The 12,500-nt window shown below is 38.3% G+C and overlaps 1 protein-coding gene across 1 annotated transcript in view; it reads right to left on the bottom strand.

Annotated features, from left to right (window-relative positions):
• Window positions 1–12,500, bottom strand: part of LOC106884490 (uncharacterized) — a 75,011-nt gene that overhangs the window by 45,796 nt on the left and 16,715 nt on the right. Inside the window, exon 3 of the mRNA XM_089361231.1 lies at window positions 827–1,019. Within this exon, the coding sequence (XP_089217357.1) occupies window positions 827–1,019 (193 nt within the window). The remainder of the gene's footprint in view (window positions 1–826; window positions 1,020–12,500) is intronic.

Consider the following 12,500-nt stretch of genomic DNA (forward strand, 5'->3'; position numbering starts at 1 on the left):
TTGTTTATCATTTTGTCCATGTTCTTTTGCCACGTCATGTACCCAGTTATGTATCTATATGTACATGTAGAAGAAGGTATGTACATACATGTACATATATATGCATATACTCATATATTGTTTTTATATATATATATATATATATATATATATATATATATATATATATATATATATATATATATATATATATTAACTTAATTGTTTCAGTCAATGCAATGCGGCCATGTTAGGGTACCGTCTCCGTCCCCTGTATTTGTGTTTTAAACTCTGGTCCTTATTCTATCAGTTTTTTTGCTAAACCGCTAGATTACGGGGACATACACAAACCACACACACACACACACACACACACACACACACACACACACATACACACATGCATACATACATATATACATACATACATACACTAGGTATACGTGCCAACGATTGTATTTCTGTGTGCTCCCTAGGCAAGCAAGAAATAGCAGCCAAATCACCCTGTAATTCCACTTGTGCCTTCTAAGAAAAATTCGAACAGTACGCATAGTACTTGATACATTATTATGCCTCAATAAAAGAGATGATCACGCTTGGAACGTCATTGAATATATATTCAATCAATCACAACTGATTCAACTTTGAACAACAACGGAAAAAGTAAGAAAACAGATAGAAAAGAAGAGAGATAAATGAAGAGAATGTTAATGAGAGGGAGAGGAAAAAGGAAAGTGAAATAGAGCGGTATTAAGAGAGTGAAAAAGAGAGAGGTTAAGAGAGAGAGAGAGAGTGAGAGAGAGAGAGAGAGAGAGAGAGAGAGAGAGAGAGGTAAAACCACACCCACCTATAATGTTATTACTCGGTGCATGTTCCGTGATGTTGATACTGCAGGAGTGAGGTGGAATGATGAGGGCAGTTTGAAGTCCTGTAGATGTTGGTTGCTCTGTTTTTGACACGATCACGTGACGGCAGTTGTCTTTGCTGATGTCACCTGGCGGATGTTGGCAACAACTACCGGAAGCTGCATGTAACAGTGACTACAAATAGAAATAGAGACAACTGAGATATGAAGTCCCAAAAAACAAGCAACATGCTGTGGTTTTTATGCAATAATTTATAATTAGTTGAGTGTTTTTGAGTTCGAATCTAGTCGACGTCGACTGTGCGTTTTAGCGTTCACGGAGAGCAATAAATATGTGATTGACCCATATATTGATTTCAAATTTTGGCACAAGGTCAGCTAACTCAGGGAGTGGGTAAGTTGATTATATCGACCCTATTGTTCAAACGGTATTTATTTCGTTGACCCCGAAAGGGTAAAAGGCAAAATCGACCTCCAGATTTGAATTCAGAATGTTGTAACGAACAAAATACCGCTGAGCATTTTCCCCGGCATGTTAAAGATTTTGTCAGCTTGCTGCCTTGCACTTGTCATATACTGGAGTCGATATTATTGAATGGTCCCTCCCCCACTTCAGAATCGAGACGTTAAAACCCTATGTTATTGAAAAGCATGTAGATTGGCAGAACGGTTAAAACGCCAGAAAATTGTCATTGGTGATTATTTACAGCATTTTACGTTCTGAGTTCAAATCACAACGCGGTCAACTTTGCCTTTTATACTGCAGGGGGTCGATGAAATAAAATATCAGTTAAGTTAAATCTGTCTCGAACCAACAAGTTTATTAGGCCGAAGTTTATTTTAGTTTTCGTGACAGTTTAAACGTTACGGGTATGAAATCTCTCCAGCCTTGAATGGGTCGCCAGTCCGTCTTAAGGATGATTTCCAGATATCGTTGGTACTCATTTTCAGCTGTGTGGATTAGAACAACAGGAAACGAAGTGTCTTGCTCAAGGATATGACGTGCCATCCAAACTGAGATTTGAACTCTCGCCTTTGCGATCGTAAGCCCTACAACTCCAACGCCTGAGCCAGTTTAATAAAATACCAGTTTAGTACTGTTCTCGATATAATTCACTACCCTCTGTCCCTGTATTTCTGGATATATATCTATGTAATGTATTTATTGTTGCTGTTATTAGTGAGGCAGCGAGCTGGCTGAATCGTTACCGCGCCGGGCAAAATGCTTAGCAGCATTTCGTCCGTCTTGAAGTTCTGAGTTCAAATTCTGCCGAAATTGACTTTACATTTCATCCTTCCGAAGTCGATAAAATAAATACCAGTTGAGCACTGAGGATGATGTAATCGACTTATTCTCTTCACCGAAATTGCTGGCTTTGTACAAAAATTTGCAACCGTTATTATTAAGGTGGCGAATTAGTGGAATAGTTAGCATGCTGGACAAAATGCTCAGCGACATTTCGTCTCCCTTTACGTCCCGAGTTCAAATTCCACCTAGGTCATATTTGCTTTTTATTCTTTCTGGGTCGATAAAATAAATACCAACTCAACACTGGGGTCGATGTAATCAACAAGTCTTTCTCCCAGCAAATTTTAGGCTTTGAGCCTATAGTAGAAAGGATTATTAAGGTGGCGAATCGTTTGCTCGCCAGGCAAAATTCTTAGCAGTATCTCGTCCCATGTTAGGTTCTGAGTTCAACTTCAACCGAGGTCGATTTTACCTTTTATTCTTTCTGGGTCGATGAAATAAGAACTAGCAGAACAACAAGAACCACAAAAACAACAGCAACAACAGCAACAAGTTAATATGCTGCAGGAATCTGTACATCTTTTTTTTACAGCAAACGCAGCAACAATAGAAACCACAATTGCATTAAGAAGAAAACCATCAGAAGCCTCAACACCACCAGTAACAACAACAACAACAACAACAACCACAACAACAACAACAACCACAACAACGACGACGACGACGACAACAGCTGCAGCAACAACAGCATGACCCCTGTAGACATCATGTCAGAGGAATTTCTACATCTATTTCATAACATATTTCATCACCACGAGAGCAACAAAAGCACCAACACCCATAGCAACAACAACAACAACAACAAAAACAACAACAGTGGCAGTAGTAACCATCGCAACCGCTACAAAAGCAGCAGCATCAGCAGCAGCGGCAGCAGCAACAACGACAACGACAACAGCATTAACCACGTGACCCCTGTACACATCGTACATGTCATAAAAATCTCGTCGGTTCAACTATGAGGTCAACTTATCCAGATAATTTGGTAAAATAAAACCGAGTCATTAATTTCAAGCGGTGAAACTAACTTTAAATAAACAAACAACAAGTAGCTGCTGCTGCTGCTACTACTACTACTACTACTACTACTACTACTACTGCTGCTGCTGCTGCTGCTGCTGCTGCTGCTGCTACAACAAACAATGACAACAACCACTTCTTAACTGAAACATGATTGGTGAAACATGAAACATCTGCTACGAAAAGCAAAAGAAGCTTGATATCTCTCTCTCTCTCTCTCTCTCTCTCTCTCTCTCTCTCTCTCTCTCTCTCTCTCCTCCCTCTCTCCGCTGTCTTTCTCTATCTCTTTCTCTTCCTCTTTGTTTTCTTGCCCCCTCTCTTTGTCTATCTGTCTTTCTCTCTATCTCTCTCACCTAGTTTTTCTCTCAATTTGTTTCACTCTCTTCTGCCGCATCACTCGAAGTGAGTCTCTCTCTCTATCTCTCTCTCTCTCTGTCTTTCCCTCTCTCTCTAGCTTTCCCTCTCTCTCTCTCTTTTTCTCCACCTCTCTCTCTCTCTCTCTCTCTCTCTTTCTCTCTCTCTTTCTGTCGAGAGAGATTCGCATGAAATCAGGATTTAATCAGTTCTATATGAAAAGGTGTGTGCTGGTGAAGCATGTCTAGATATACGCATATGTACTTACAAATTATAAAAAGCTAAAGGCATCCTTCTCGAGCCCTATGAACCCATAAGAGTAGGTTTTGCAGCTTCAGTGGTGTATAGATACGAGGTGATATCAAAAAGTTCCCGGACTAGATTTGTAGCAGTCTGTAATGTTTTTAGGTGATTAGTTGAAGGGAAAGATGAAGTGCGCAAGAAAAAGAGGGTAAGACGAAGAATGAGAGAGAAAGTGGGAGAGTGCTGTGTATTAAGTCTCTAAAATTGTGCATAAATATATAAAGTGTATATATAAAGTGCATTAAGTAATCATCGTATTCCATTTTCCAGTATAAGTTTCCATCTTGTTCTAAAATGTTTGCGGTGGGACATCGAACGTCTTACTGTATTGCATTGTAATTGCCATTCGTGAACAAAATCGAGCTCAAGGTCTGTCCTTGTGGCGCTGTCATAGCTTCTGTGCTTCAATGAATGTGAACGTTATGCCAGCAGAGTCCAAGCTCCTGTTTGGGCTACCCGTGCTGGACAGGTCAAAGGATAGAGGCCAGACTAATACATACATACATACACCAAGCCTTCAATGTAAACAACGTAAAATCGGCATCGTTTTTATTTCTTTTACTCTTACGTCTCTTATTCCTTTTACTTCTCTTTGATAAAAAGGTATAATCCGAAACTTGTATCACTTTCATTTGAAGTAGTCACTTCTATTGTCCATCTTCTATGATTGGTATGTTTCGTTTAATTTTTTTTTTTTTTGCTTTCTCCAATGCGCATTTTACTAACTATATATATTATGTATTTGTTTGTCTTCTCCTTACCTCATAATATTTCCCACTTTTTATCGATATATATGCCCATACATACATAATACGCACACACAAACACACACACACACACACACACACATACATACATACATACGTACAAAATTTAGCATATCAGTATATATGCACATGTCTAGACATGCAACTTGATGTAAGAATAATTATACACAAAACAAAACGTACAAATCTGCATCTGCACTGACTCCAAATATTTTCACACATACACACTCAAATATTCATAACCACCCTGCTGATGTTGTTGAAATTCCAATGAAAGAGACTTGGATCTAGGTTAGAAACCGGCTCTTTCTCCCTTGGTGAGAAATCTAAAAATAAACTAAGTAACAACATACATACATGCATACATATTATTGGCATGAGGTCGTTCATTGAGACACTACAACTTCTGGCTCGCAGATGTGCTGTCTCCCCGCGCTCTCTCTTTCTCTCTTTCTCTCTTTCTCTCTCTCTATCTCTCTCTCTCTCTCTCTCTCTCTCTCTCTCTCTCTCTCTCTCTCTCTCCTTTCCTCGCTCCGCCTCTGACTCTTTTATTTTTCTCTGTTATATGGTTTCAGCTTATTCTGGCTAGTCACGTGCCACCTCTACTATTTTACTCCCGATTCACACGTCTCACCTCCTCCCTCCACTCATATTGTGTTTACTCTTTCTCTCTCTCTCTCCCTTTCACACACACACTCACACACACACACACACACACACACACACACACACACACACACACACACACACACACACACACTAACTCCTATACTCGTTCCTTTCTTACTAGAGCATCTAACCTTTGGAATTCTCTCTTTCTCTCCCTCCTTCCCTATACATGTCTCTTCTTCTAACTGTAAAACAAGAACGGTAACTGCATCGATCTCACTGGAGAATTGATATCGGCGTGGTTATCGTTCCTGTTGAAATGTTGGAAGTCAGCTGTTGACACAAGCTGTCTCAGAAAGCCTTACAACAATATGGGCACAACCCTTTTCTCCAGAAAGTGTTCTCCGCACTCAGGACGAGGGAAGGGTAAAGACACATTTCGTGTTTTCGGGGGTTGAATTTTCGCTTCCTTCTTGCTGTACTTCAGCACGCACGTACGCACGCACATGCACACACACACACACGCACATGCACACGCGCGCGCGCGCACACACAAACACACAATAATAATCATATACTCGTTTACTAGGCATTGATTACATGACTGAAAGTACATCCAACATACGCCTACACACACACGCATACACTTATACGCATACATATATAATAAATGCATAGCAAATATTATGTGTAAGTATGCATGTATATGCGTACGCATTTACGTAGGTATACATGCTTCTGTATAATGTATTTGTATGTATAAAGAGTGTGTGTACTATTTTCGTTCATCTAAGCGAGATGTTTAATCTCTGACAGTGCACAACGATTCGATATGTTGTAGGTGCTTTGGTTTTATAATTATGTAAATTAAATTTTTAAAAAAAGGTAAAAAAAGCGAGAAGTATTAACCGCAAATATATTCTATAAAATGTATACAATATTTATCCCAAGTTACTGCGGTCCATTTAACTATTTCGCTGACTATTCACCTGCTCAGCCGCTGTTGAATTAAAGATGATTGCACATTTAGCCACGTACAAAATATAGCAGTTGTTGGCATCACTACCGGTTGGTTGGTTGGTTGGTTGGTTGATTGATGGTTTATAAATAACAGGGAACGAACAAAGCTGTAAGTGATCACTTTATGTATTACCGAGAAATAACTGGCTAAGAAAGAATAAGGAGAGAGCATTTCAGAGTGAACTCCTTTGTTCGTGTGTGTGTGTATGTGTGTGTGTGTGTGTGTGTGTGTGTGTGTGTGTGTGTGTGTGCATGTGTGCGTGCATGCGTGCGCGCGTGTACATATATATGTATGTGTGTGTATATATATATATATATATGTATATGAATTTAGGTATGTGTATATATATATATATATATATATATATATGCATTTAGTTTGCAAGATTCTTTATGTGAGTTCGTGTGCTGAAGCATATTTTGTTGTGTCTGGGGAGAGTCATTCTCTTTTAGTACCTTATAATTTAACACACTTACCGGTAAAATTTCCACTTATTTCTTTTTTTATTTTCCTAAAATTTTCGTTGCGTCTTGCAATCTTTTCAACAGAAAATTTTAGAAAAATAAAAAAAAAGAAAGAAATAGAAATTTTACCGGTGTGTGTGTTAAATTATAAGGCACAGAAAGAGAATGACTCTCCCCAGACACGACAGTATATATATATATATATATATATATATATATATATATATATATATATATATATATATATATATATATATATATATATACATACATACATACATACATACATACATACATACATACATAAATACATACATACATAAATATCAAACAATGAGAATGAGACCTCAATATCGCATTAGGGGATAAAGATTCTTTATCTGTGCATGAAGGCTACCATTGGTTTCATATTAAGGAATACCTCTACAATTTTCCAGTCTATCACATGGAAACATCAATGTTCGTCTCTCTTTTGAATTTAAAATGTTTTAATCTAAAATGGAAACGAACAACGATGTTTCTATGTGATAGACTTATATGTATGTATGTGTGTGTATATATATATGTATGTTTATGTATACATGTATACACAATGCCAATTACACAATTACGTTCTATGATGTGCGCGTGTATATGTATATATACACACACACACACACATATACATACACACATATACATACACGCATATACATACACACATGCCTAGATACATAATCGTAGATATAGCGAGATAAAGAGAAAAAGAAAGAAATACTTCGTCGTATTCATTAAGATTACATTTTTTTTTAGAGAGTCAGTACGACCGGTTAGGACAGGATGGTCACGGCTGAGAGAGGGCGAAAGAACAGGAACAAATGGAATGCTTCACATCATTAATTAGAAAGCACACACCCTTAAGCAAACTGATTCGCAAACACATTTTTAAGTATGTGTACACGGACACAAACAGATGTACGCATATACACACACATAGAGGTAGAGAGAGAGAGATGTTCGCATAGAAGAATATACTTACGCATGTATATATATACATATATATATATATATATATATATATATATATATATATATATGTGTGTGTGTGTGTGTAACACATCATCGGTATCATGTTTAGTTTTCTGTTCCCATTTAAAAATATTTTTTCTAACAGCTGTAAACGTTTTATCCTCTTATTTACGCGTGAAGCCAACACAAGTAACGAGTATTTATTCCTGCACCAAGAAAGCATTGCATGCTAAAATTCATACAGAAGAAAAGCTGGACAGACGTTTGTACCAACGACACCTGGCGTCGTCTTGTGTAACCACTGTGTTTTTTGGAGAGTAGAAAGGTGGAGGCGATGGTGGTGGTGGTGTTGGTGGTGATGCTGCTGCTGGCGGTATGCGCGCGTGGGGGTGTGCGCGTTCATGTGTGCGTGCGCGCGCGCGCGCGCGTGTGTGTGTGTGTGCGTATGCGTTTTAGATGACATTAGCTTGTCAGCTGAAGCTAATACTGAGAGTATGAAAGAATGAGTAAAAAGACAAAGTTTTACTTGGGTGGAAATCGAACACGGGGCGCATAAAGCCGGAACAAATGTCATTAAGTACGTAATGCATCCGATGCTTTAATGCTGAGGTCTGCAACTGCTGAGCAGCGGCCTCAACGTAGGCCATCGATGTGTTCTGGGACGACCGGTGTTGGTCTGTTTACGTCCCCGATAGTGAAATCGATCTGTTCGACTAAACCCTTCAAGGCGATGCCCCAGCATGATCACAGTCTAATGACTAAGACAAGTAAACGGAAAAAGACACGTTTTAATATACATATGGACCAGAGGCAAGTGCAACACAATCGGAAATGACGCTTTACGAAAAAAAGTTGCTGATCTAATTAAGTCACAAATTAGTAGTTTTAAATAGCTCCATGATATTGGTTTCAAATTTTGGCACAAGGCCAGCAATTTTGGGGGAGGGGTTATACCGATTACATCGACCCCAGTGTTCAACTGGTACTTATTTTATCGAACCGGAAAGGATGAAAAGCAAAGTTGACCTCGACGGAACTTGAACTCAGACCAAAAAAACGGACGAAATGTCGCTAAGCATTTTACCCGGCTGCCTTAAATAGCTCCACAATATTCTTATTTCTTTATTGCCCACAAGGGGCTACACACAGAGGGAACAAACAAGGAGAGACAAACAGATTAAGTCGATTATATCGACCCCAGTGCGTAACTGGTACTTATTTTAATCGACCCCGAAAGGATGAAAGGTAAAGTTGACCTCGGCGGAATTTGAACTCAGAACGTAGCGTCAGACGAAATACCGCTAAGCATTTCGCCCGGCATGCTAACGTTTCTGCCAGCTCGCCGCCTTAATAACTTAATAGCTCCACAATATTCTTTTCTACTCTAGGCACAAGGCCCGAAATTTTGGGGGAGGGGTGTCAGTCGATTAGATCGACCCCAGTACACAACTGGTACTTAATTTATCGACCCCGAAAGGATAAAAGGCAAAGCCGACCGTAAAGACAGACGAAACACCACTAAGCATTTTGCCAAGCGTGCTAACTATTCGGCCAGCACGCCGTCTTAAATAGCTCCACAATATTGAAAATTAGATTGTCAATCTAATTTACAAATTCAAGATGGCGAGCTGGTAGAATCGATAGAACGACGGACAAAATGCTTAGTTGCATTTGTTCTGGCTTTACGTTCCGAGTTCAAATTCCGTCGAGATCGACTTTGCTTTCAGCCTTTCAAGATCGACAAAATAAGTATTAGTTGAGCATTGTGCTCGACGTGATCGACTGTCACTTTCCCTCAAATTTTCAGGCCTTTTGCCTGTTGTAGAAAGAATTGTAGTAATTCAGCGATTTCGTTGTGTCAGAGTGGAGTTTTATTTATTTATTTTTTTTCTCTAGGAAATACAATGTCGTTTGTCTGTGGGCATAGCATCGTTCGTAAAAGGCTACTAAACGCAGGACTAGATCTTCAGGCTGAAGGATGGATGTATTATTAACAATCCTGTCGTGCATTAGTCACAAAAAATTATCATGAAAGCGTCAAGAGACAGCAAACACAACCTCGTATGTTTTTAAAGAAGGCTGGCTCTTCTAGTCATGCCTATGTCAATTAACGGACTTCAGATTTATTATAATCTATAAAAATGTATGGGATATTTACCACAAGTTACTTCGCGAGACATTCGGTCGTTTCTGTGATTATTCACCTCGTCAGATATTGTGGTTTAACTCAGAGCAGATCATTTTTTCTTTTTCATTTTTTTTTTTTCATGCGTGACGTTGGTGAATTGGCAGAATCGTTAAAAAGTTAATCAAAATGCTTTGCTGTATTCATTCCGGTTACTCATGCTCTGGGTTCAAATCCAACGAGCCCAACTTTACCTTTCACTCTTCCGAATTCGATAAAATATTATATCAGTCATATATTGGGGTCAGTTGAATCGGCTAACTTCCTCCCTTAAAATTCCAGGCTTTATGCCGACGAGAGAGACCATTATTTGAGGTAGGTGTATCCCTCTATATATGTGCGTATAACTTTGTTCATGTATGTATGTATGTGTGTATGAATGCATGTGTGTGTGTATACATATACACACGCACACACATATATGTGTGTATGTTTGTGTATACGTATGTATGTGTGTGTGCGTGAGTGTCTATGTACTTGTGTGTGCATGCATATATTCGTAGGTCTGTGCTTGTGTATGCAGGTGTAAGTTAGTATTACAATTAAACGTATCATTCAAGATAACCAGTGCTGCCCCCTACCAACTTACCCACCCGTAGTACCGACAACTCTTGTCATCTAACATTTCCTTTACATGGAAATCGTGGCGGTAACGTCGATAAGTAATGTCAGAATGTTGTTTGTGTTTCATAGGCCAAACAAGACAGTATTAAAATCACTTTCTAAAGACCTTCTCAAGAAACAAACAATATAAACAGTGAAATTATAATTGGCCACAGTTTATAAGTTTTTTATATTTCTGTTTTTATTTATTTATTTATCTATTATTATATTATTATTTTTTTCATTGGTATCGCTGAAGAGATACACACACACACACACACACACACACACACACACACACACACACACACACACACACACACTCGAAGACACAGACTATGTCTGTCTGCGAGTGTGTATGTATACCAAGCCTCTGTGATACCAACGCCAAAAAAACATAGTAATAGCAATAATAATAATAATAATAATAATAATAATAATAATAATAATAATAATAATAATAGTAATAATAATAATAAATAAATAAAATTATTTTTTGCATTGGTATCATTGAGGAGTGATGAACATACACACACTCACAGACACAAACATACACACATACACGCACCGTAACACTCATGTATGTGCGTGTCTGTGTCTGTATGTCCGTGTGAGCGTATGCATATATAAATGAATACATGTCTCTTTGCCTTATGTAAGTGCATGTGTGCGTGCGTGTGTCTGTATTTGAATGTGAGTGTATGTGTGTGTGTGTATATATATATAGATAGATAGATATATGCATGTATATATGTATGTCTTGTACATACGTGTGTTTGTATGTATAGGTATAAACACACACAACACACACCTACACACGAACACGCGCGCGCGTATACACATGTGATCTCTCCCCAACAAAATTTCCATGTTTTTTTAAAAAAGAAAGAAAGCATATTTCTTTGCTTACAAATTTACCAGACGTGTCTCTTTTAAAATACTCCCCCACCCTTATTCTTCACAAACAGCTTCCAAATTTTTTTTTGTTTTTGCTTTCATTTTTTTTTTTCCGGCTTTTTATGCGATTTTTAGGAGCAGTTTCCCTCAGCGAATTTTCTTCGATATATTTTATCACGGATATTGGGGAGCTCTCACGGATGAATTTCAATTTTAGGAACAAAAAAAAAAATTAGAAACAAAGAAAGAAAAGCTAGTAAGGCAAATCTAGAAAATAGCAGTTTGAAGAAGAAAGTTGTTCTCGTGCTTTGTGAAAAAGACACGGCTAAAGAGAATAGTTCTTTGTAAGTTGTGCGCGCGCACACACTTTACAATTAGCGCACAAACGAAAAACATGTGCGCACATGAAGTGTTCAAGATGAAATAATTTATTTTATATTTTTTGCTCTTTCCGTATCTTTAGAATTGAATATGGTTAATCGCATGGATGCGCACTAACACTTAGCAAAAATAGATAAAATTTCACCCTAGCAAACATCCACAGCAAAAATCTACAAGGAACGTTGCTAATGAGTGATGCATGAGCAGGTACGTTTTAGGAGTGTCGTATCTAGGTTTCCTTTGTCGATATGTTAAAACCTTTTCCTTTGAAATGCTTCTACCAAACGCCTCGTCTTAATGACCAGCTAATCACCTACAACAAACTCACGATAAACCCTAACCCTGTTCTGCACAAAATCGGATTAGCAACATCACATTTACATTTTCGCAACCTGGCGTAGTTTCCTTTCTTTCTTTCTTTCTCTCTTTCCTTCTTTCTTTCCTTCCTTCTTTCTTTCTTTCCTTCTATCTGTCTTTCTTTCTTTCTTTCTTTCTTTCGTCGTTGTCGCGGCGATGGTGATCCCATTCACTGCGACGCTTACCTTTTTGCTTAAACACGGTTGCTATACAGTTTCTCACCTGTTGTGACATTTTCCTGAAACTTCTCATCAGCACTCAATCAATAAAACAATTCGTGACCGACTGTGACATCGTTGCCGTACATTTTTCACATTTTGTGACACGTTCCAGAAAGTTCTTACCAGCATATGATCGATCTACAGTTCGTGATATAAT

The sequence above is a fragment of the Octopus bimaculoides genome, chromosome 12 (assembly GCF_046866305.1).
Source record: "Octopus bimaculoides isolate indiv1 chromosome 12, ASM4686630v1, whole genome shotgun sequence".
Lineage (NCBI taxonomy): Eukaryota > Metazoa > Mollusca > Cephalopoda > Octopoda > Octopodidae > Octopus > Octopus bimaculoides.